Source organism: Choloepus didactylus, chromosome 1 (genome assembly GCF_015220235.1).
Source record: "Choloepus didactylus isolate mChoDid1 chromosome 1, mChoDid1.pri, whole genome shotgun sequence".
NCBI classification, from domain to species: Eukaryota; Metazoa; Chordata; class Mammalia; order Pilosa; family Megalonychidae; genus Choloepus; species Choloepus didactylus.
The window spans coordinates 200,422,312-200,449,823 of NC_051307.1; the positions used below are offsets into that span (position 1 = coordinate 200,422,312).

Genomic DNA, 27,512 nt, shown 5'->3' on the forward strand with positions numbered 1-27,512 from the left:
GGTGCTAGACAGCAAAGCACTAGAAATTCTAAGTGAAATTCTAAGGCATGGCCCCTGCCCTTAGGAGTTCATATTCTAATCACAGAAAGAAAAGTAAACAGAAAGTCGTAAAGTTGATAAGCATATGCATATGCTTCTGGCTTACCATCAAAACCATGTTCATAGAATAAAAGAACTTTAAGTTGGAAAGACCTCACAGTAGTGCGTCTCAAACTTTAAGGTATGTAAGAATTATCTGGGGATCATGTTAAAATGCAAATTATGATGCAGAAGTCCTGAAGAGGAGCCCAAGAGTCTGCCTTTCTAACGAGATCCCAATTGATACAGATGCTACTGGACTGTGGAACACACTGTGACTAGCAAAGCTTTAGAGAACATTTTGACCAACTTATTAATTTTACTGATGAGTAAAATGAGACATAGGCAATTTAAATAACCTAAGACCACGTAGGATAGAATAGTGAACTGCTAAACAATCAAAATAAGCTGATGTAGCGGTACTTTAAAAATATGTAGCAAGCTAACTTTCTACCTAAACAGACAAAATTCATCTATGAAAGAGAACTGCCTTCTGACTTCATAACCATACTGCTGATTACCACCATACAACCAGGGATAATATCTGCCACCATCACTCCACTGCTCCTAGCTGAAGTTGTTTCAGAGTCCATTTTGTTTTCTTAACTTACCTGAAATCACTGAAGAAAGTTGAGGAGATTGACTACTGAACGGTTTCTTTTGCTCTAGTTTCCCCACTGCAGATTCCTCATTCGTTGGCAAGTTGCATTTCTGGCCCATAGCTGTGACTGGTTCTAAAGGTAACAGTAAAAAGACCAAACATGTTTCAGAGAAGTGCTGTGTCTGCAACTTCTCCACCTGCCAGAAGTTGGAGGTAGGAATAGACAGTTTGAGAATTCTGCTGTAATGAGCAGCACAGAAATGGAGAGGTAGCTGAAGGATGGAGTTGGGAAGCTTTTCATTTGTTTGTTTTTAAGATGGGAAAAAATAACAAATGTTTGTATGTTGGTGGGAATGATCTGATGGAAAGGGAAAAAAATTGGTGAGTGCAAGAAGAGGGAGAACAGCTGGGTCAATATACTTGAGTAGGTAAGGAGAGATGGTACAAAATAGAGAGGATGGCCTTCATTAGGAGCAGGGACAGTTTACTTATAGTAACAGGAGAGAAGGCAGAGGCTATGGGTACAGACAGAAGTAGCTGGGTAGACGAGGCAGAGGGAGTTTGTGGGTGTTCTCTTCTATTGCTTAAATTAAAAGAGAAATAGGAAGATCAGCAGAAGAATGAGGATGGAGAAGGTCTTGGAGGTTTGGAGGGTAAAGGTGAGAAAGAGGGGTCTAGGAGAGTGGAAATGTGAACAGACTTGCAAAGTACAGAATGACTGGATTTATTTTACCTAGCAAGATTGTCCCTTACCCTTCTGGAGACTACACCCTGGTAGATAGAAATACTGAGAGCAAGCATAAGCCTCATACCTGGTAAAATGAAAGTCAGTGCAGCTGACTGATCCTCATCCAGGAGAGATTCTAACTGGGAATCCTCACTTATTCCTTCCTGCATCTGTGCAACTTCCATGTCCTTAACTCGAGTGGATGCTGCCTCTGTTTCTGAGGGTGGTGCAACATCCTTGACCGGAGTCATGTCATTGGGCAAAGTCACCTCTGTTCCAGGGGGCAGAGCCACATCCTTAGCCAGGGGCACTACTGTTTCTAGAGGTGCAGACATGTCTTTGACTGGAGCCACCTCTGTTTCTGGGGGCAGAGTCACATCTTTGGCTACGGCCACCTCAGTTTCTAGAGGTGGAACCATATCCTTGAAGGGGTCCACCTCTGTTTCTAGGGGTGGATCCACATCTTTGATTGAGGCCATCTCTGTTTCTGGGGGTAGAACCACATCTTTGACTGGGGCCATCTCTGTTTCTGGGGGTGGAGCCACATCTTTGACTGGGACCACCTCTTTTTCTGGTGGTGGAGCCACATCATTGACTGGGGCCATCTCTGTTTCTAGGGATTGAACCACATCCTTGGTCAGGGCCACCATGGTTTCTGGGGACAAGGTGACCTGCATGGCTGGGGATATTTCTGTGGATGATATAGTGTCCTTAGCCAGTGCCACCTCTATTTCTGAGAGTGATATCACACCCCTGGCTGGGTCCATCTCTCCTTCTTTGGGTGGTACCATGCCATCAGCTGGGGCCCAAGTCATTTTCATAGGTGGCACCACTTCTGATCCTTTGGACAGTGTCACATCCTTGGCTGGAGCTACCTCAGTTTTGGTGGTTAGTACCATGTCCTCGGCCAAAGACACATTTGTTTCTGTGGGCAATACAATATCTTTGGCTGGGGCCACCTCTGTTTCAATGGGTAGTACCATGTCTTTGGCCAGTGCCACATCTGTTTCAATGGATTGTTCTATGTCCTTGGCCAGTACATTTGTTTCAATGGATGGTTCCATGTCTGTGACCAGTGCAAAATCTGATTTGGTGAGTGGTTCCATGTCTTTAGCTAATGCAACCTCTGTTTCTGTTGCTGGTGCCACATCCTCAGCCAGGGCCATCTCTGTTTCTCTAGATGGTGCCACGTCAGCAGTCCTCAGTGCCATCATTATAGCCAATGATTCTGTTGGTGCCCTCTCATTTGCTGATGTCATTTCTACCTGCTCAGCTGGTTCTAAGGGAAATAAATTGGAAATTGAGAACCATCATTGTCTACTGGTAGCACTGCAGTCAAAGCTTACTTTGGGCACAGGAATAACTGGCTTTGGTGACCATAACATCCTAAACATAACTAAGAAATTGTCCAGTTAATGAATTTTTGCCTTTTGATAGTCCCAGCACTTGGAAGAACAGGGTATCAGGAAGATAAGTAGTGGAGGAAGGAAAGGCAAAAGAGAGAAAACACAGGTTTAAAAAAAAACAAGGCACACAATTAGTATCAGAAAGGGAACTTTGTGAGACAACTGGACAGTTATCCTTACTACCAAGAAAAAACAGGACTTCTAAATCTGCACTGAATTAAGAAGGGCTTTACTCTGCTCAATGACTCCCAAGTGTTAATATTTCAACTACAATTTTTACAGCTGTGACATCAGTAATATAAGCTTTAAAACCTTTGTGACAGTTCTGAAATTTTTATTTATATCCAGGGTAAGCTGCTAAAAAAAAAGCCTGATGTCGGACACAAAAGGACAAATATTGTATGACCTCACTAATATGAACCGAATATAACTGGCAAACTCATGGTGTTACTATCTAGAACATAGGTCACCAGGAGTTAAAAAGAGGGCAGAGAATAGAGCTAATGCTCAATTTGTGCAAAATATGTAATAAGATTGATTGTATATGTTTGGAAGTGGATAGAGGTGATGGTAGCACATGATAGTGAATGTAATTAATAGTCATGATATGTAGATGTGATTGCGGTTGAAACGGAAGGTTTAGGGCTGTGTTATGTCACTAGAAGGAAAGACAGGATGAAACACAGGACTATGTAACATAGTGAACCCTCTTGAGGATCTACATTTTCTAGAACTGACTGTGGTGATAAATGCACAACTCGGTGATTTCACTAGAAGACACTGATTGTCTACTTTAGATGGATTATATGGTACATGAATTTATGTCAGTAAAACTGTCTTAAGAAAAAAAAGCCCACAGACATATATCAATTATTGATAAAGTAACCATTAACTAATAAAGGAGGATTCTAATCACTTACCTGCTGAGGGACATAGAGGTTGTATGACGGACTCTGGAGACATGAAGGATGCTGAATGTAGAGAGTTTGGGGCTTCCATAGACCATCCCTGAGGTATATCACCAGTTGCTAGAGCAAATGTGTCACAGGGAGGCATACCTAATATTAAAATACAAACAAACACACTTCTGAAACTTGGTCAACATTGGAGAAAAAAGGCACTTGATATTTAAAATCAGCTGTATATACCGCCATAAGACATAGCTCTAAGGACCAATGAAAAACAAAGAAAGAAAGTTTTTTTAAAGGAGAAATTGATGATATTTTTTCAGGTTTTGGCTAATTATTACCAGAAGGTATAGTATTACTACCTTTGTAGTGTCATCAACATTTATTGGCTGACTTCTATAGTGCATTGCAAAGATTAAAAACACCAAAGATGGCATGATAGCTCCAACATCACAACCTATGTAATACAGTGTATATAAGTAATTATTAGCCATAATTTTATCTGTAAAATGAGAGTAACACTTCCCTTTTCAATATTAGAATATAATTTTGTGAAAATGTTTTTGTAAATTATTAAGAACTAGACAAATCAGAGGAGAGGCAAAGCAGGAAGAGAGGACAGGGTAGTCAATTTCAAGGCTGGATAACAGTCTGAGCAAAGAAAGGCACAAAAGTGTCAACAGAGTAAGAATGTTTGGAAAAAAGATTAGAACAAACAATGGAAGAAGGATCTTGAAAGCCAGACAGAGAAATTTAGACTTGAAGAGAAAGAACATAGGATGCCTTTTAAGGTCTTAATCATGAAAATATGATGATAAATACAGAACAGAGATTCAGATGATCAATATAGCAAGTATATTCCGAATGGATTAGAAAAGGGAACAGGAAGGCTGGTTAGGAGGGTGACTACTGGTTGGTCTATGTATGAAATGGTAGAGGGTTTATACTAGTGAAAAACAGAGGGAACAAGAAAGGAACAGAAGAAAGAGGTTGTAAAGAAAGAAACCAAGAGAACCAGAAGACTGACTAGCTGGTGAGCTGAAAGAACAGGAGTCAAAAGCCAAAACTAATATATTAGGAGACTACATGGATGGCATCAATAGTCAACTCTTTTACCACTCTTTCAGTTCAAAGAAAAGCATAAATGAAATATACTATTCATTAGGAACTTTACAAAACAAAATCATAAGTCTTGTTTGAAGTGGGACTTATAGATGAGTAATCTGACCATATTCATGGTAAAAATTATCCAAAACCAGAACTGAGGATACTAGAATTGCTAACAAAGATATGTTTAATGTCTACTATTTGCCAGACACTATGGTAAGTGCTTTCACATAATCTTTTTAACTATCACCACAACCTTTAAGAACTAGTACTGGCCCTGGATTATGGATGAAGAAATCAAAGTTTAGGGAGGACAAGTACAATTTACCAAAGGCCATGAGCTTGTAAAATGTGGAGAGGCAGAATTGGGTCCTAGGGTCAAGGACTCCAAGTCCCATGAGGAGGAAGCAAAGTGTCTGAGCGGCCTAACTGTGAATTCTCTCCTTTGACTAACCTAGAGAGTACTTTGTCAAGCCAGAATACCTAAACATGATTTTGCCTAGGGGTTAACTTCAAAGATGATGGGAGAAAGTCCACAATTATGGTTTGGAGTTAAGGAAAAAATCCAGTTGAAGAAACCATACCATAACTGTCTTTCATGTGATCCTTTTGTTCTGTAAATGTTGAGGCACTGGTTGTTCCACTGGGGAGAAAGAGCAAAGCTTCCAGACCATCATCATGGTGCATCTTAAAGGGATCTGGAATAAAGAAGGAATCCAAAACTCACTCCCAGCGAATACAACCAAAAAGATTAATGTTCCTTAAGCTCCTATGATAAACATTGATTTGTTATATGTGTGTTGTCAATAGTACATTAAATAAGTTGAGATAACATGTGACTGCACATGGTAGATGTGGTGGTTTGGAGCAAGGTGGTACACCAGAAAAACATATTCTTGGACTTAATCTATTCCTGTGGGTGTGAACTCCTGTAAATAGGACCTTTTGATGAAGTTACTTCAGTCAAGGTGTGGTCCAGCTGATTCATAAGAGCCTTTCTGTGACTCAGGTCACAAAAAAGCAAGAAAGACAGAGCCAGCAGCCAGAAGCTGAATGTCAACAGAACCCAGAAGAGAAGGGAGAAGCTAGGAGAGGCTGTCGTGTGCACTGCCACGTGACAGACAAGCCAAGGACCAAGGATCGTTGGCAGACAGCACCAATACACCACAGTATTCTGGGGAAAAAGTATCGCTGTGATGACACCTTTATTTGGAGTTTCTCTTAGCCTCAAAACTGTGAGCCAATAAATTCCCATTGTTTAAGCCAACCCATGGCATGGTATTTGTTTTGGCAGCTAGGAAACTAAGAGAGTAGGGTACCAATAAATATTCACTAATTCATTTGTTATAAGTTAATAATATATAATTCATTATTTTCTTCTAAGATTTGGTTATCTAAATCAGACAGACAAAAATATATAAAAGGACAACTAATATTCAATTCTACAACACACTAAGAAGTAAAAGTACAGATAAAACTAATCTTTGAATCTACATTTACCTAATAGGCATTCATTTTAGGTTATTAAAAAAATGACAGCTAGAGCCAGAATAGGTAAAAAGGAATTTTTCACCACATGCGGATATCATGAAGAAAACTGTACTTCAAAAGCTCTCTGAATGGGACAAAGGGAGCAGTTCACATCTGAAAGGAGTAATGATCTCTAGACTCAGGAGCTGGCATGAGTAAAGGCACTTGAAACAATCAAGTAAACCCTCTGTGCTGTGTTACATGAAAAAGAAAGCAAAGCTGGTCAGGACAAGTGAGGATTCCACTCTTTAAGGAGGTGTTCTCAAAATTTAAAATATACCTCAATTACCCTAGAGGCTTGTTAAAACACAGATTGCTGGGCTCTGAGAAGCTGTATGTGTAGTTTCTAGGTGACACTGATATGGCTAGTTTGAGAACCACTCCCTTGAGGCACTTCAACTGTCACAGGCAGCTGCATAAAAGCCTAGACCTTGAGAGAATTTTCATTTCCCTGGCTCGGATTAATGTTCCTTAAGCTCCTGTCCTAAAGATTGATTTGTTACATGTGTGTTGTCAATAGTACATCAAATAAGCTGCAATAACATGTGACTGCATATGGTAGATGTGGTGGTTTGGTGTAGGTCTGAGACACCTACACCATCCTCTTTTAGTGTTAGGAGTGACCACCGCATTGGGGAGTGTGAACAAGTAAAAGGCACAACTGAGAAACTGTTGGGAATGGAGGAAGCCTCAAGTCTTCTTTTTCAAAACATCACAAGAACTGGAAGATGAGAGAGAATATAAACATTCATTCTCTCCAGCTCTACATGGTTTGGGTAGCTGTTGCTTGCCCTGCCTCTAACACTTTCCCTGGAGGAAACAGGATGCTTAAAGCATCAAAGAGACTAAGTGCCGTATGTTTGCACATCAAGATAGGAGATTGCTAACTAAGGAAACAACAATTTCTACAAAGTTCTGTCATTTATTCATTAATTTTTTACTGGGTACCTACCACACGGCAGTCACTGTGTGCTCTAAAAATCCAAAGATGTATAAGGCCAGGATTGGGAACGTTTAGCAAAGGGATATATTTTAGTCTAAGTCAAGGAAGATGTTCCCTTGGTAAATAAAATTTAAGTTAGAACTGAAAAATTGGGTGGTTAGGGGGAGGGAGCAAATCTCTTCTCTATCTGTATTTCACTCGGTTGGGGATCTCTTCCAATCTCATATTTTAAAATTCCATCTATAGATTGAAGACACCCAAATTTATATCTCCAGGCATCTAGACCTCTCACCTGATTTCCAGGCTTTTATATTACGTTGCCAACTCTTTTATTTGTGTGTGTGTGTGTATGTGACTGTACACATTTAGTTTTATTGTAAACAAAGCAACCTGGACACTTCTAAAGTTTAACACTGAGCATCATCTTTCCTTTTCAGTGAAACAAAAAGAAAATTTAAAAATAAACAGGAAAAAAATTACAATAGAGAATGGTAATCCCAAATAAGAACCTACAGGTTCTGCTGATTCTCCCATCAAGTGGCAGGGTTCAAGTCATCATTAGGAGAAAATTTTATTTTAAAAGTGTCATCTTAAACTGCAAGGATATCTATTAAATATTACAACTAAACATGCAGAAGGAGAAACCATGTTGTCAAAATGCCCAATTGGAGAATGCTATAACCATCAAATGCTAGGTCATATGGAACCAGCTATGAACACCTTATAAGTTAAAACAGGAAAAACAAAAAAAGTCATATATAGGTGGAAATAAATAACCTGCCTTCCCAAATACAGCTAACTCTGATACGGAAGTGACAATGTTTGAGGCATTCCTCAGGCCATTTCCACAAACCAATTACACCCAACAAAGAGTTGGCTGTAAATAAAAGGTAGCTTGGCTCTTTTCTCCCCCTTATCAACTTTTTAAAGGAATATTTAAAGTACAATAAACTGCATCTATTTAAAGTATACAATTCAGTGAATTTTGACAGTTGTATACACTTATGAAACCATAACAACAATCAAAATAAATAAAATTTCCATTATCTCCATAAGATTACTAGAATTCTTTTGCAATCTACCATCTCCAGCCCTAGATAACTATAGACATGTTTTCCTCCCTATAGATTAGATTGACTTTCATAGAAATTCTGTCTAGGCTCTTTAATTCCAAATAATTTTGAGATTCAGCCATGTCTTTGCATTTAGGAATGTAGTTCATTCCTTTTTATTGCTGAGTAGTATTCCAATGTAGGGTTATATTACTCTTTGCTCATCCATTCACCTGCTGACAAACTTTTGGCTATTGTGAATAAAAAGCCATTACAAGCATTCACATAAAAATCTTAGGGTGGATATATATTTATATTACTCTTGGGAATACCCAGGAGTGAAATGGCTGGGTTGTATGGCAGGAGAGTGTTTACTTTTTAAACAAAATTTTACTCTAGTACCACATATAAATTTTGAAAATAATTATTTATTTTTAATTGTGGTAAAATAAACATAACAAACGTAATTTTAACCATTTTAAGAGGACAATTCTTTGACATGAAGTACACTGATAATACTGTGTAACTTAAATCATATTTATTTCCAGACTGTTTTCATCATTCCAAACCAAAACTCATACTCATTTAGCAATAACTCTCCATTCTCCCTTACTCCCCACCCAGGATAACAACTGTTCTGCTTTCTATCTGCATGAATTTGCTTATTCTAAGTATTTCATATGAAAAAAATCATACAATATTTGTTCTTTTGTGCCTGGCTTATTTCACTCAACATGATGTCTTCAAGGTTCACTTTTTATGGCTGAATAATATTTCGTTGTTTGGATATACCACCTTTTGTTTATTCACTCATCTGTTCATAGACAGTTGGGTTGCCTGCACCTTTTGGCTATTGTGAATAATGTTGCTATAAACACTGGTGTACAAATATCCATTTGAGTACCTGCTTTCAATTTTTGTGGGCAGATACCTAGGAGTAGAATTGCTGGGTCATATGATAATTCTATGTTTAACTTTCTGAGGAACCAACAAACTGTTTTTCACAGTGGCTGTACCATTTTACATTCCCACCAGTAATGTACGAGGGTTCTACCTCTCTGCATCCTATCCAACACTTGTTATTTTCAGTTTTTAAAATAATAGCCAACTTAGTGGGTGTAAAGTGGTATCTTGTAGTTTCAATTTGCATTTTTTAATAGATAAAGATGTTGAGCATCTTCTTATATACTTACTGGCATTCTGAATATCTTCTGTGGAGAAATGTCTATTCAAATCCTTGGCCCAGTTTTCAATTGGGTTGTTTTATTGTTGAGCTGTAGGAGTTCTTTACATATTCTGGATATTAAACCCTCATCAGATATACGGTTTCCAAATATTTTTTCCCATCCTATAGACTGTCTTTTCACTTTCTTGATAATGTCCTTTGATCCACAAAAGCTTTTAAAGAAAATGTTCTCAAATTGATAGTAGTGATGAAAGCGCATCTCTGAGATTATACTGAGAGCCACTGACTATATACTTTGGATAGATTGCACAGTGTATGAATAAGACTTTTAAAACAAAAAACAATATATATAAGACTGTAAAAAAGTTTTTAATATTGATGAAATTAGTTTTATTTATATTTTCTTTTGTACTTGTGCTTTTGGTGTAAAACCTGAAAACCCATTGCCTACTATAAAGTCCTGAAGATATTTCCCTATTTCTCGTAAGAGTTTTATAGTATTAGCTCTTATATTTAGGTCATTTTGAATTTTTGTATATGGTGAAAGAAGGGATTTACATTCATTCTTTTGCATGTGGATTTCTAGTTGTGCCAGCACCTATTTTTGAAGAGACTATTCTATCCCCATTGAATGGACTTGGCACCTTGTCAAAACGAATTGGCTATAGATATGTGGATTTATCTCTGGATTCTCAGTTCTATTCCCTTGGTCTATATGTATAATTTTATGCCAGTGCTATACTGCTATACTGTTTTAATTAGTGTTGCCTTGTAGTAAGGTTTGAAATCAGGAAGTGTGAGTCTTCCAACTTGGTGCTTCTTTTTCAAGATTGTTTTGGCTACTTGGGGCCCCTTGCAACTCATATGAATTTAAAGATCAGTTTTTCCAATTTTGTAAAAAAGGTTGCTGGAATTTCGATAGGGATTGCATTCAATTTATAGACCAATTTAGTCAATATTGACATCTTAACAATATAAAGTTTTCCAATCCATGAATGCTGAATTTCTTTGCATTTATTTGGGTCTTTAATTTCTGTTGAAGTATTTAATAATTTTCAGTGTTTGAGTCTTTCACTTCCTTGGTTAAATTTATTCCTAGGTATTTGATTATTTTAGGTGCTATCATAATGGAATTGTTTTCTTGATTTCTTTTTCAGATTGTTCATTACTAATGTATAGCCACCTAATTGATTTCTGTGTATTTCTCATGTATCCTGCAACTTTGCTGAATTCATTTAGTTGTAGTAGCTTTCTTGTGGATTCTTTGGGATTTTCTGTATTTAGGGTCATGTCATCTGTGAATAGGGTAACTTGACTTCTTCTTTTCCAACTTGTATGCATTTTATTTCTTCTTCTTGCCTGATTGCTCTGGCTAATACATGCAGTAAAATGTTGAATAACAGTGATGACAGCAGGCACGTTGTTATGTTCTGATCCTTGGGGGAATGCTTTCAGTCTTCATGGTATTTGCTATGGGTTTTTCATAAATTCCCCTTTAATATGTTGAGAAAGTTCCCTTCTATTCTTAATTTTCTGAGTGTTTTTAACATGAAAAGATGTGGCATTTTGTCAAATGCCTTTTCTGCATCAATTGAGAGTATCGTGGTTTTTCTCCTTTATTCTACTGATGTGATATATTACACTGATTAATTTTCTTATGTTGAACGATCCTTGTAGTCCTGAAATCAATGCTACTTGGTCATGGTATGTAATCCTTTAATTATACTATTGGATTTGGGTTTGCTAGTATTTTGTTGAAGATTTTTTACGTGTAAATTCATAGAGTATTGGCCTATAATTTTCTTTGCTTGTGTTGTCCTTATCTTGGAATCGGGGTAATGCTGGCATCATAGAATGAGTTAGGAAGCAATCCCTCCTCTTCCATTTTTTGGAAGAGTCTGAGAAGAACTGGCATTAACTCTTCTTTAAATGTTTGCTAGAATTTAGCAGTGAAACCATCTGATTCTGGAATCCTCCTTGTTGGGAGGTTTTTCATTACTGATTCGAATTCTTTACTGTTACATTTATGTTGAGATTTTCTATTTCTTCTTGCATCACATTAGATAATTTTTATCTCCACAAATTTGTCCATTTCATCTAAGCTTTCTACTTTGGTCACACATAATTGTTTATGGTACCCTCTTATCAGCCTTTTAATTTCTATAATGTCATGTCCCAACTTTCATTCCTGATTTTAACTATTTGTGTCCTCTCTCTGTCTTTGTCAGTCTGGCCAAAGGTCTGCCAATTTCATTGACCTTTTCAAATATCCAACTTTAGGTTTTTGATTCTATATTGTTTTTATAGTTTCTATTTCCCATACATCTACTTTAGTCTTTATTATTTACATCCTTCTATTAACATTTGATTTAGTTTGTTCTTCTTGTGATAGGTTTTTTTGTTGTGAAGTTAGGTCATTGATATGTGATCTTTCTTTTGTAATGTAGTCATTTAGAGCCATAAATTTCCACCTAAGCACTGCCTTCACTGCATCCAATAAGCTTTTATATGATGTGTTTTGGCTCATCAAGATATTTCCTAATTTGCATTGTAATTTCTCCTTTAACCCATTGGTTTTTTAATAATGTATGGTTTAATTTCCACATATTTGTGAATTTTCCTGTTTTTCTTTTATTATTGGTTTCTAGCTTTATTCCACTGAGGTCCAAGAAGATATTCTGTAAGATTCCAAAATTTTTAAATTTATTAACATTTGATTTGCAACCTAAACTATGGTCTATCCTGGAAAATAATCCATGTGTACCTGAGAAAAATGTTTATTTGCCATTGTTGGGCCGAGTGTACTGTATATGTTCATTAAGTCTAACTGGTTAATGGTGTTCTTCAAGACTTATGTCTTTATTGATCTTCTGTCTAGATGTTTTATTGAGTACTGAAAGTGGTATACTGAAATTTTCAACTATTACTGTACAACTATCTATTTCCCCTTTCAATTCTGTCAATTTTTGTTTCATACATTTTGGGGCTCTGCTGTGAGGTGGACATATGTTTATAATCATTTCTTCTTGCTGGATTAATTTTTTAATCAATATGTAATATCCCTCTTGGTCACTTGTGAAATTTTGTGAAGAAAAAGCTATTTTGTCTGACAATAATATAGCCACTCCACCTCTCTTTTCATGGAATATCTTTTTTCATCCTTTTACTTTCAATGTCTTTGTGTCTTTACACCTAAAATGAGTCTCCTTAGACAGTTTATAGATAGATCATGCTTTTTTTAAAACCAATGTATCAATCTCTACATTTTAATAGGGGAGTTTAATCCACTGACATTCAAGGTAGTACCTGAGAAGGAGGGATTTACTTCTGACAATTAGCTATTTGTATTCTAAATGTCATGTAAGATTTTTGTTCCTCAGTTACTCTGTTCCTGCCTCTTCTTTTATCAGTAGATTCCTGGTAGTATATCACTCTTTTTAAATGCAATTTTATTGAAATATACACACATACCATACAATGATCCAAAGTGTACAATAATTGTTCACAGTGTCATATTTTTGAACATTTTCATTACTCCAAAAATAAAAAAATTAATAAAAATAAAAGTAAAAAAAGAACACCCCAAACAGCCCATACCCCTCCTCCCTCCCTATTATTCATATATTTTTGTCCCCTTTTTCTACTCTTCTGTCAATACACTGGATAAAGGGAGTGTGAGCATAAGGTTTTCACAATCACATGATCACAGCATATAAACTATAAAGTTATACGATTATCTTAAAGAATCAAGGATATTGGACTGATTCAGTTTCAGGTATTTCTTTCTAGCTATTCTAATAAACTAAAAACTGAAAGGGATATCTATATAATGAATAAGAGTAACCTCCAGAATGACCTCACAGCTCCATTTGAAATCTCTTAGCCACTGAAACTTTATTTATTTATTTATTTTTCATTTCTTTTCACCCTTTTGGTCAAGAAAGCCTTCTCAATCCTGTGGTGCCAGATCCAGGTTCATCCCCGGGAGTCCCATCCCACTTTGCCAAGGAGATCACCCCTGGGAGTCATGTCCCACATAGGGGGGATGGCAGCAAGTCCACCTGCCGAGTTGGCTTAGAGAGAGATGGGCCACATCTGAGCAACAAAAGAGGTTCTCTGGGGTGACCGTTAGGGACAATTATGAGTAGGCTTACCCTCTCCTTTGCAGTAACAAGCTTCATAAGGGCAAGTACCAAGATTGAGGGCTTGGCTTACTAAACTGGTAGTCCTCAATTCTTGTGAGAATATCAGGAATTCCCCAGGTGGGGAAGTTTAATATTTCCACATTTTTTCCCTAGTCCCTCAAGGGGACTTTGCAAATACTTTTTATTGTCTGCCCAAATTACTCTGGGATGTGTCCAGGCTTCATGCTGTATAAACCAAGCAGATCTCACTCACTTTTCAAGGTTCCATGTAATTATGGTATTTGAGTAAACTGACCATACAAGTTAAATTACATAGTGTGCTACAGAAAATATAGATTTTGCACCAAATAAACATCTCTTCCTTTGGTCTCACACAGAAGCTGAAGTTTTGAAACACAATCAGTTAACTGTACACCATGGATGATTGTATGGTATGTGAATATATCTCAATAAAACGGAATTTAATTAAAAAAAAAAAACACAATCAATATCCCCTACCCTTTAGTCTGATCTACCCCAGTCTCAACAAAGTCCATTTTGCTCATATCTCTAATTGAAGTCTGATCTCTTTTTCAGTTTCTTTAAATGTTGCTGTATGGGGCAATGCTGACACTCACAGCTGATGAACTCTGGCTCTGAGTCCCAGGCGCCACGCAGACACCCAAAGCTCCAGGGACCAACCAGATCACACATAAACAGCTCAGCATTTCAGAATTTAGAAATAATCATTACAGCTCATGAACAGATGTGACTGCTGAATGACCTTACAATCTGGGAGCTTTACAATAAGCCTTCCCCTGAAAATCCATGCTTCCAGATTCAATTCTCAGAGTTTGTTATTTTTGTTAGTCCATATTAGTGAGGCACTATAATGTTTGTCTTTTTGTTTCTGGTGTACTTCACTCAAAATGCTGTCCTCCAGGTCCAGTCACCTAGTTGCATACCTCACAACTTCATTCCTCTTGCGGACACTCAATATTCTATTGTACATACACACCACAGTTCACCATTCCATTTATCGGTTGATGGACACTTAGGCCACCTCCATCCACTGCAAATCATGAACACTGCCACCATAAACACCACTCATATTCCCCACTTCTGAGTTCTTCAAAGTATACACCCAATAACAGGGTCTTGAAAGACTATATGCCAACCACATACTTAGCTTCCTGTGACACCACCACACTGCTCTCCAGATGGGCTACGCCATTCTATTTCCCCACCAACAGTGAATAGGTATATTCCTCTCTCCACATTTTCTCCAGCACTTTTATCTCTCTGTTTATTTTTTAAACAGTTTTATTCATACTCATGCAATCCATCCTACATAAGCAATTAATGATTCCCAGTATAATCACATAGTTATGCTTCACCACCACAATCTATATGAGGACCTTTCCATTTCTTCCACAAAGAAAAAGAGGACAGAAAAAAAAAAGAAGAAAAGTTAAAATAAAATAAAATAAAATAAAATAAATTACAATGAAAAGGTCAGACAACAACACCAAAAATCCCCTACCACTCCCTTACATCTTCTTCTTATAGATATTTAGCTTTGGTATACTGCCTTTGTTACAATTAATGGAAGCATATTACAATGTTACTGTTAACTATAGACTTTAGTTTGCATTAATTATATTTTTTCCCCTCTACCATCCACTTTTTAACATCTTGCAATTTTGACATTCATTTGTTCTCACTCATATAAAAACATTCTTATTTTTGTACATTTAATCACTATCATTGCCCACTCTAAGTTTCACCAAGTTATACAGTCCCAGTCTTTATCTTCTATCTTTCTGGTGACATACATGTCCCTAGCCTTCCTTTTTCAACCATACTCATACTTATCTTTGTTCAGAGTACTTACAATATTGTGCTACCATCAAACAGTATTGTGTTATCCATTTCTGGATCTATACAATCAATCCTATTGAACATTCTGTACTCCTTCAGCATCAAATGCCCAATCTCTACCCTCTTTTTATCTCCTGATAACCTGTATTCTCAACTTCTCAAGGTTCTCAACTCTCAAGTTTCGCTCATTAATGTTAGTTCATATTAGTGAGACCATACAGTATTTGTCCTTTTATTTATAATGTCTACTGTCTACCATTTTGTCTTCTGGGTTTTAAATGTCATATCGTATTTTATTTTTATTTTTTCTTTTTATCCTTACTGATAGTCTTCATTTCTACACCCTTCTCCAAATCTCTTTCTTGTCTTTTCCTATCTGCCTGTAGTGCTCCCTTTAGTATTTCTTGTAGAGCAGGTATCTTGCTCACAAACTCTTTCAGTGTCTATTTATCTGAAAATATTTTGAACTGCCCCTCATTTTATTTTTATTGTGAACTTTAACATACATACATAACACTGACAATTTTCAAAGTACAATTTCACAAGTTGTTAGCAGATTTCAAAGAATATCATGGGTCACAGTTCCACAATTTCAGCTTTTTCCACTATTGTAAAATATAATATACATATAGAAAGGTGACAACTCTTGATGTACAGCTCAACAAGAAGTTATATAGGTAATTTCAAAAACTGTTATAGGTTACAGTTTCACAGTTTCAGTCCCTTCCCTATTCTGCAATACAAGGTATATATAGGAGGGTGAAGACTTTCAAGGCACAATTCAACAAGCAGCTATAGAGCAAATCCCAAAGAGTGCAATAGGCTACAGTTCCACCATGTTATTTACCTCCTTCCAGCCATTCCAACACCCCAGAATCCAAATATATAAATACATGTGTGTTTATATATAAAATTATAAAAAGCTTCTTCAGTATTCATACACTTTTCTTAAATCTTATCTGGTTTGTTGTTGCTCTTTCCTGTCACTTAATCTCCTTCTTCATCATCAGCAATGTCTAGGCAGTGAGCACCCTAATTTGTTCATATTAAAGGGGGTGCCAACAGTATGGGGAAGGGGGCTGCATCTGATTGTTGATGTTAAAGAGGCTGTTGCCTCTGGGTTTTAGGACTTGTCTGGTACAGGAAAACTCTGGTGGATTTAAGTTTCTGAAAGATAAAACTTAGTGAGTGAATCTTTTATAGAATGTCAGGTAGGCACCTAAGTATTTGGGGACTACTTTTGGTAAGGGCATGGTGTACTGTGGCCATTTGGGACATCTAGCTGGAGCTTGCATAAGAGAAACCTCCAGGATAGCTTCTCGATTCTATTTGAGATCTTTCAGACACCATGACTTCAGCTTGTTACCTTTCTTTTTCCCCCCTTTTGGTCAAATAGGCATTTTCCTGGAAGTCATGTCCCACGTTGCCAGGGAGATTCATTCCCCTGGAAGTCATATCACTTGTAGGGGGGAGGTTAATGAATGTATTTGCTGAGTTGGATTTGGAGAGAGAAAGGCCACATCTGAATGACAAAAGAGGTTCAATGGAGGTGCCTCTTAGGAATAATGATAGGAGGGCTCAGCCTCCCATTTAATACAACTAAATTTCAAAAGAGAAAGCCTAAAGTCGAGGTCTTGATTATTAAGTAGTGGGTTCACTTAATCTACATTCTATCCCACGATAAATGGCCAGTTTCTTACATTATCTTCACTGTGTTGTACAATCATCACTCTCAACTTTAAACAATTATCATAACATAATACATCCCAGAGCTCTTATCAGCTGCTAATTATTCATCCACAGTATTAGTATAGAGTTGGTATTAGTGTAAAGACTATTAAATATAGTCTTTAATATGTAATGGGCAGTTTTTCCACACTACTCGGTTGTTAACCCTCTGAACCAGTGTCATACCTTACATCATGCTAACACTTATTTAGGTTTGTGGTGCTACTGTGGGTTACATGCCTTTTAACAGCCTTTACAAACATGTTTGCCTTTAATGCATCACTGATACTTATAACCCATTAACAAACCACAGTCACACGTGACCATTCCCATACCATTAAGATCACCCTCATTATCATATCTGTACATATTAGATTATCATTCCCCCTTCACTAGCTTCTGTTGATCTCTAGGTCCCCTATATTCTACATTATAAGACATTTATTTTACATTTTTCACAGAGTTCACATTAGTGGTAATATACAGTATCTCTCCTTTTGTGTCTGGCTTATTTCACTCAACATTATGTCTTCAAGGTTTATCCATGTTGCCATATGTTTCACGATCTCATTACTTCTTACTGCCGTGTAGTATTCCATCGTCTGTATATACCACATTTTGTTTATCCACTCATCTGTTGAAGGACATTTGGATTGTTTGCATCTCTTAGCAATTCTGAACAATGCTGCTACGTACACTGGTGTGCAAATATCTGTTCATGTCACTGCTTTAAGATCTTCTGGGTATATACCAAGAAGTGAAATTGCTGGATAACTCAGTATCTAGTTTTCTGAGGAACTGCCAAACTGTCTTCCAAAGTGGTTGTACCATTATACAGTCCCACCATCAATGAATAAGAGTTCCAATTTCTCCACATCCAATACAGCATTTGTAGTTTCCTTTTTGTTTAATGGCAGCCAGTCTAATTGGTGTGAGATGATATCTCATTGTGGTCTTGATTTGCATCTCCCTAATAGCTAGTGAAGGTGAACATTTTTTCATGTGTTTTTTAGCCATTCGTATTTCCTCTTCAGAGAAATGCATTTTCATATCTTTTACCCATTTTATAATTGGGCTGTTTCTACCATTGTCGTTGAGTTGTAGGATTTTTTATATATGCAAGATATCAGTCTCTTACTAGATACGTGGTTTCCAAACATTTTCTCCCATTGAGTTGGCTGCCTCTTTACCTTTTTGACAAATTCCTTTGAGACGCAGAAACTTTTGATTTTGAAGAGTTCTCATTTATCTATTTTTTCATTCATTGCTTATGCTTTGGGTATAAGGTTTAAGAAGCTACCTCCTATTACTAGGTCTTGAAGATGTTTCCCTACATTATCTTTTAGGAGTTTTATTGTACTGTCTCTTACACTGAGGTTTTGATCTACTTTGAGTTAATTTTTGTATAGGGTGTGATGTAGGGGTCCTCTTTCATTCTTTTGGATATGGATACCCTGTTCTCCCAACCCCATTGCTGAAGAGACTGTTCTGTCCCATCAGTGGATTTGGGAGCCTTATCAAAAATCAGTCAACTGTACATCTGGGGGTGTATTTCCAAATTCTCAGTTTGAGTCCACTGATCAATATGTCTCTCATTGTGCCAAAACCATGCTGTTTTGACTGCTGTGGCTTTACAAAAAGCTTCAAAGTCAGTAAGTCTAAGTCCTCCCACTTCGTTTTCTTTTTTGGAATGTTTTTAGCAATTCAAGTCCCCTTTCAATTCCAAATAAATTTGATAACTAGCTTTTCCAAGTCTGCAAAGTAGGTTGTTGGAATTTTGATTGGAATTGCACTGAATCTGTATATCAGTTTGCATAGGATTTGACATCTTAACAACATTTAGCCTTCCTATCCATGAACAAGGAATAGCTTTCCATCTCTTTAGGTCCTCTTTAATTTCTTTTAGTAATTATACAATTTTCTGTATAGAGGTCTTTTACAACCTTGTTTAAGTTTGTTCCTAGGTACTTGGATATTTTTAGTTGTTACTGAGAATGGAATCTTTTTTTTAAGTGTCTCTTCAAGTTAGGTCATTTCTAGTGCATAGGAACATTACTGACTTATGTGCATTCATCTTGTATCCCACCACTTTGCTGAATCTGTCTATTAGCTCAAGTAGCTGTGTCGTTGATTTCTCAGGGCTTTCCAAATATAAGATCAAATCACCTGCAAATAATGAGAGCTTTGCTTCTTCCTTTCCAGTTTGGATGCCTTTTTTTAATGTGTTTTTGGATTCAGTTTGCAAGTATTTTGTTGAGAATTTTTGCATCTATAGTCATTAGGGAGATTAGATTTTGATATGTTGTGTTCTCATTTTCATTTGTCTCTAAATATTTAGCAATTTGTCTTGCAATTTCTTCTTTAACCCACTGATTGTTTAGGAGTGTGTTGCTTAACCTCCAGATATTTGTGAATGTTCTAGATCTTTGATGGTTATTGACTTCTAGTTGCATTCCATTGTGGTCAGAGAATGTGCTTTGAAGAATTTCAATCTTTTTAAATTTATTGAGGCTTGTTTTATGCCCCAGCATATGATCTATCCTGGAGAAAGTTCCATGAGCACTAGAAAAGAATGTATATCCTGGTAATTTGGGATGTAATGCTCTCTATATGTCTGTTAAGTCTAATTCATTCATCACATTGTTTAGGTTTTCAATTTCCTTATTGGTCCTCTGTCTGGTTGATCTATCTATAGGAGAGAGTGGTGTATTGAAGTCTCCCATGATTATTGTGGGAACATCTATTGCTTCCTTCATTTTTTGCCAGTGTTTGTCTCATGTACTTTGGAGCACTTTGATTGGGTGCATAAACATTTATGATTGTTATTTCTTCTTGGAGAATTGTCCCTTTTATTAGAATATAGTGTCCTTTTTTGTCTCTTCTGACATCCTTGCATTTGAAGTCTCGTTTATCTGAAATTAGTATTGCTATCCCTGATTTCTTTTGGCTGTAGCTTGCATGGAATATTTTATTCCACCCTTTCACTTTGAATTTCTTTGTGTCACTGTGTCTAAGATGAGCCTCTTATAAACAACATATTGATGATTCATATTTTTAATCCATTCTGCCAATCTATATTTTATAATTCGCGAGTTTAATCCATTTACATTCAATGTTATTATTGTGAAGGCAGTTCTTCAATCAGCCATCTTATCCTTTGGTTTTTATTTGTCAGATGTATTTTTCCCCTCTCTCTATGTCCTTTAAGGTACCCTTACTATAACTCTTCAGTTCTGTGCCCTTCTCCAGACCTCTCTCTCCTTTCTTTTTTTTCTCAGCTGGTAGATCTCCCTTTAGTAATATTTCTTTCAGGGCAGGTCTCTTGTTATCAAATTCTCTCAGCATTTGTTTGTCCATGAAAATTTTAAGCTCTCCCTCAATTTTGAAGGAGAGCTTTGCTGGATAAAGGATTCTTGGCTGGCAATTTTTCTCTTTCAGAATTTTAAATATGTCATGCCACTGCCTTCTCGCCTCCATGGTGCTTGCTCAGTAGTCAGTACTTAGTATTATGTTGTTTCCCTTGTATGAGGTGAATTGCTTCTCCCTTTTCTGCTTGCAGAACTTTCTCCTCTTCAGCATTTGACAATCTGATCAGAATATGTCTCAAACTGGGCTTATTTGGATTTATTCTATTTGAAATTCATTGGGCATCTTTGATTTGCATATTTATGTAATTTAGAAGAGTTGGGATGCTTTCCCAACAATGTCTTCAAATACTCTTCCTAGCCCTTTACTCTTCTCTTCCCCTTCTGGAACACCAATGATTCTTTTTTTTTTTTTTTAATTATTATTTTTTTAATCTTCATTTTATTGAGATATATTCACATACCATGCAGTCATACAAAACAAATCGTACATTCGATTCCAATGATTCTTATATTTGTGCACTTCATGTTGTTCATCATTTCCCCGAGATCAATTTCAATTTTTTTTTTTATTTTTTTCACCATTTGTTCTTCTTTGCTTTCACTTTCCATCACCATACCTTTGAGTTTGCCAATTTGTTCCTCTACCTCTTCAAATCTGGTCTTATGTGTCTCAGGAATATTCTTATTTGATCAACAATATCTTTTATTTCCATAAGATCCTCTGTTTTTTTATTTACTCTTGTAAAGTCTCCTTTATGCTCTTCTAGGGTCTTCTCATGTCCTTTATATCCTGAGCCATGATATTGATGTTTGCATGTACTTCTCTGATTAATTGCTCCAAGTTCTGTGTCTCCTCTGGCTTTTTAATTTGGACCTTTGGGTTATCCATATCTTCTGGTTTCTTCATATGCTTTACAATTTGTTGTTTTTGGCCTCTTGGCATTTGCTTATCTTGATAGGGTTCTTTTAGGATATGCAAGGGTATTTGAACATTTATCTATTATGTGACAGAGCTACAGCTTATTGGAGTGCATTTTCCTTGACGTACCAACAAATGCCACCTCTTCATGAGCCACCTCTTCCCCTCAAGCCAGTTCTCCCCCAACTTTGTCTATGCACTGAGAGGGGGTCTAAACCATGTGGAAGCCCAATCAGTACACCAATATCTTTGATATTTGAAAATCTGATTACTAAGCGTCTTAGAGTAGGTCTAATAAGCCAGAGTTCAGTAAGAACTAGCGATAATATGTATACAAAGGCTCTAACACCGTGCCTGGAACAATATGCACAGAACAAATGGTAATTTTTATTACTGCAATAATTCTGGAAGACATAAGATTGTATGGTACAATTGATTATGTAGTCGTCAATATACATAAATTCACATTATTCAAAACACGTTTTGAAGGTGAGAGAACTAGAGTACATTAAGCACCTCAGAAGAATAACTAAATGCCCAGGAGAAATAATTATACCTTGTTTGTGCTTTATTAGTTATATCTAGGCTGAAAAGTTTTATATGATTGGTTATTGTGGCTTTTCTATGTTTAAGTCAGAGCTCACATTCAGCAATCACAGCCAAGACTGTTCTTACCAGTCTGGATAGGATTCACCACTTGTTCGGGTTGGAAGCAAAAGTCTGCATCTTCTGGCCAGCTCGGCCTGTTAAGATATTCATTGTAGGCCATTTTCTCTTCAAAGAATTTGGGTGGAGACCCTTAAAAGAGAAACATGAAACAACAGTTACAAGATACCATTGTTTTCTCCCCATTACAGTGGAGTTTCTACAGACTATTACAGCAAGTACAATATAAAGCAATCATGCCTAGTGTCTTTGGAAAACACTTACAAAAAAAAAAATTTTTTTTTAAACTAACACAGAGATAAAGTACTGGAAGCATACAACTGTTATTAAGGTTAAAAATGAATCTATTGAAAACCATCCAGGGAGACTTCTGGTAATAGAGGTGTAAAGAGGTTGGTGATTTTGCTTCAAAAAATAACAACTATAAAACTGAACAAAATTGTCAAAAGCAATCATTTCAGGGAAGTGGAATTCAAACACAGCTAGAAAATAATTTGAAAACTACACAGGAATATCTCTCATGAACACAGAAGAAAATATTAGTAAAGAGAATCTAGTAACAAATGAAAAGGATTATACGCCATGACCATGCAGGATTTATCCCTTAAGAATGGGGTCAGTTTAACATCCAATAATTTATTAATGTAATATACCATAATAGGAGAAAAAAGGATGCAAAATACATGATCATTTCTGTTGAATGAAAAAGCACTTGACAAACTGCATCTATTTACAATAAAAAACCCGCAACAAACCAGAAATAGAAAGGAACTTCATCAATATAATAAACAGAATCTAAAAAAAAACTGCAACTAACATCATACATAACGTCAAAATGTAAATGTTTCCCCACTAAGATCAGGACCAGATGTCCACTTTCAATGGTGTATTAGAGTTGCTAAGAAATGCAATAAAACAAGAAAAACTAAAGTGATGAAAAAGAAATAAAATTGTCTATATTCATAGGTAACATGATCTCGTTAGACAGTTCTAAGGAAATCTACAAAAAAAAAACTACTAGGCATACTGAGTTTAGTAAAGTGGTATGGTGTAAGATCAATATGCAAAAATGGGTTTTATTAATATATTTACTAGCAACAAACTCTTTGAAGAAGAAATTAAGAAAACAATGCCACTCACAATACCAAAGAGAATAAAAAGAATAAATAAATTTAACAAAAGAAGTACAAGAGCTGTCACTAGAAACAACAAAACATTACTGAGAGAAATTAAGCAAGACCTAAACAAATGGAGAAATATACCAGATTAACAAATGGAAGACTCTACATTGTTAAAATCGCAATTTTCCTCAAACTGACCAACAGACTCAAGGCAATTACATTCAAAATCTAAATTTGACTGTACACTTTGAATGACTGTGTTATGTGATTATATCTCAATAAAACTGCATTATAAAAAAACTCAATTGAATTTTTTGAACATATAAAAAAGCTGATTTATATGAATTTATATGGAAATACAAAGGACCTAAAAGAGCCTAAACAATTTGAAGAACAAAGTTGGAAGACTTACAACAGTTACTATAAATATACAAAAGTGAATATAAATGTACAGTAACTGTCAGTTTGGTCTTGACTTAAGGACAGATACTTAGATTAATAGGACAGAATAGAGCTCAGGAAAAAACCTACATATAAATAGTTAATTGTCTACAAAGGTGGCAGGTAATTAAATAAGGATAGTTTTTTCAAATGGTACAGGAAAAATCAGGCAAAATATACTCCAATTAGATGATTAATCTAAATGTAGGCACTAAAACTATAAAATATAAATAGGAAAACATGAGAAAATCTTTCTGATCTCGGATTAGGCAAGGATTTCTTAGACATGACACCAAAAGCATGATACATGAAAAAAAAACCAAAAACTCGATAAACTGGATTATCATCAAAATTTAACTTTTGCTTTTCAAAAGATACAATTAAGAAAATAAAAGAGCCCTCCATGGACCAGGTTCCCGGGCCCACTGGCCACCTGAGAAGTGTTGCTGATCATGGTCACTGCCAGGGACATTTCTAGATCTTGAAGAGAAAACGAAAATCTTCTACTTTGGCACAGATGGATTTTTGTCACTTTCTGTGAACTAAAGTGATTCAGTGTCTCTTTTGGATTCTTCCTGCACTTCACAAACACAAGTTGAATCACTCAGACCCGAAAAGCAGTCTGATATCAGTATCTATCAGTAATAGTTTGATGAGCCACCCTTTCCTGGTGGTTTCCTCCTCCTTCTACTAGAGCCAGTGACATGATACGTTCCACCAACATTTGTCACTATGAACTCCAAATGGAAATAGGAAGAGGATTTGACAACTTGACTTCTGTCCACCTCGCATGGCATACTCCTACAGAAACACTGGTGACTCTAAAAATTACAAACCTGGAAAACTGCACTGAAGAACACCTGAGAGCTGCTTTATAGGTTCAGCAAATCAACTCTTGAGGACTTACTTTCTTGAAAGAATGCGTGAAACTTTAATAAGAAACATTCTTTTCGGAGAAGTGACAGGGTTGAATTATCTACACCAAAATGAATATTTTTACAGCCATATCCTCATTTCTGGTGATGGTCTAGTGACCCTCTCTGGTCTATCCCATCTACATAGTTTGGTTAAGCACAGAGGAATAGGGTTATTTGATTTCCCAAAGTTCAGCACATCAGTGCAGCTGTGGCTGAGTCCAGAACTATCAAGACAGGATTTACATGGATATAACATGAAGTCAGATATTCACAGTATTGGGATTACAGCCTGTAAATTACCAGTGGACAAGTACCTTTCCAAGACATGCATATGACTCAGATGCTATTAACTGAAAACTAAAAACTGAAAGGTCCTCCTTATAGTCCATAGGATATCAGATTCTAGAATAAAAAATTACCAATCAGGTGTTGACTCTGGGATTGAGAAAGTGTACTTGTGTCCAGTGGAACATACACAGCAAATAATGACAGACTGCAGATGCCATCCTCAAAAACTTTCTCACCTGCCTTCTGTAGCTTAACACAACCCTGTTTGCAACAAGATCCTAAGAAAAGACCATCAGCAAGCAGTTTATTTCCCATGTATTCTTCAGACAGATGAAAAAGCAAAGCCAGGATTCAATACTTTTCGCTGCTGCCTCTTGGCTTACAACAAGCCATCAATAGTAGTGCCTCCAAAGTTATCTTGGACTGAGCCAGAATGTGCTTTTCCTGATGAAAAAGACTCAAACTGGGAATTCTAGGATGGCCAAATCATTCTGTCTCCTATATATGTGACACTTTCTTCTTGCTGCTTTTTCTTCTGTATTGCTAGATACAAATACCAGAATTATACTTGAAAATACAGTTGGTGCACTGGAGAATCAATCATTTTAAACCACTTTGTTCAAAGGGGCATGCTTATAGCTCTCTCATTTAGCTCAGAATTCTATCATAACTCCAGGGAAGCTTCATAATTATTAATCTAGCATCCAGCTACATTTAGTGTCCTCTATTCTTGAATTTCTTCCCCAAGCTGTGACTAACTCATTTCTGAATCTCTCCATATAATTTTTTTTTAATTTTATTTTGAAATGAATTCAAGCTTACAGGAACAGTTGCAAAAACACAAACCCCATAATACACAGAACTCCAGCATACCCCGAGCCCCCTCCCGATACCCCGATCCACCAACTTTAACATCCTGTCACACCACCATTTCTTTCTTTCCCTCCCTCCCTCCCTCCCTATCATCCATCATCTACTGCTCTGTCTTCTGAACATATAAGAGCAAGCTGCACACATCCTTGAACAAACAATATAATTTACATATACATTTCCCATGAACAAGAACATTCTTTTATGCAATCCCATTAAGCGCAGCTAAGAAGTTCAAGAAATTCAACATTGATACAAAGCTTACATTATATATTTCCTTTTTTTTTTTTCTTATGTCCCAACTGTGTCCCTTTGAGCCTCCTCTCCTCCATCCTCAGATCCCATCCAGGATCTTCCTTGGCATTTGATTGTCATTATCTATTTAGACTGTCTTTTCTTTTTTTTTTTTTCCAATTGTGGAAACATATATACAGCCTAAATCTTCCCATTCCAACCCATCCTTAGCATTCCATTAGTGGGATCAATCAAATTTAGAATGTTGCAATGCCATCACCTTCCCACCATCCATTACTAGAAATTTCCCTTCACCCCAAACAGAAACCCTACACTCATTTCTTAACTCCTCATTGCCCCTTCTCCCACTTCTCATAACCCATACTCTACTTTTCATCTCTATGGTCATATTCTCTGATACTTTCTTTGTGTTTACCGTGGGGCTTAAATTTAATATCTTAAATCTATAACAATCTTGTTTTTCTTTGATACCAACTTAACTTCAATAGGACAGATAAACTATGTTCCTTTACTCCTCCATTCCCCCACCTTTATGTAGTTCCTGTCAAAAATTACATATTTTACATTGAGTCCAAAACCACTGATTTATCATTACAGTTTATGTATTTTAGATCCTGTAGGAAGTAAATAGTGGAGTTACAAATCAAAAGCTGCAATAGTATTGGTATTTATATTTACCACGTGATCTTTACTGGAAATCTTTATTTCTTCATGTAGTTTCAGTCAATTGTTTAGTGTCTCTTCCTTTCAGCCTGCACAATTCCCTTTAGCATTTCTTATAGGACTGATCTACTGGTGATGAAGTCCCTCAGCTTTTGATTATCCGGGAATGTTTTCATCTCCCCCTCATTTTTAACCTCCAGCTATTTGTGAATTTTCTAAGTCTCTGATGGTTATTGACTTCTATTTGTATTCCATTGTGGTCAGAGAATGTGTTTTGAATAAATTCAATTTTTTAAAATTTATTGAGGCTTGTTTTATGTCCCAGCATACGGTCTATTCGGAGAAAGATCTGTGATCACTAGAGAAGAATGTGTGTCCTGGTGATTTGGGATGTGATGTGTTTGGGATGTAATGTGTTGCTGCCAGGGCGGCGCAGGAATGAGACAGTGCTCCCTTAATTCTTAACTTCATGTCTGTGTCTCATTCCTGCGCCACCCTGTCAGCAACAAGTGGCGCCCAATGTGGGGCTCAAAGAACCGGACCTGGTTCCTGACAGAAGAATAGCTTGAACAACTGAGGTACAACGGCGCTGGAACTCGGATGGAGGTAACCGCCGTGTTTGTATGCGTTCCTTGTAGAACGACCCTGAGCATTATAAGCAGGGTAATGGGTAATGCTGAAGGACACAATAAATATGTTTCCTATATTTCCCTCTTACGGCAGCTGCTGCGGG

At 36.6% G+C, this 27,512-nt stretch overlaps 1 protein-coding gene and 1 pseudogene across 1 annotated transcript in view; one reads left to right on the plus strand and one right to left on the minus strand.

The window, feature by feature from the left end:
- LOC119544462 overlaps positions 1-27,512 on the minus strand; it is a 264,085-nt gene that overhangs the window by 59,450 nt on the left and 177,123 nt on the right. Inside the window, 5 exon segments of the mRNA XM_037849967.1 lie at positions 690-812; positions 1,492-2,685; positions 3,733-3,870; positions 5,412-5,525; positions 22,234-22,356. Of these exon segments, the coding sequence (XP_037705895.1) occupies positions 690-812; positions 1,492-2,685; positions 3,733-3,870; positions 5,412-5,525; positions 22,234-22,356 (1,692 nt within the window).
- On the plus strand, positions 22,807-25,467 carry LOC119510175 (annotated as a pseudogene).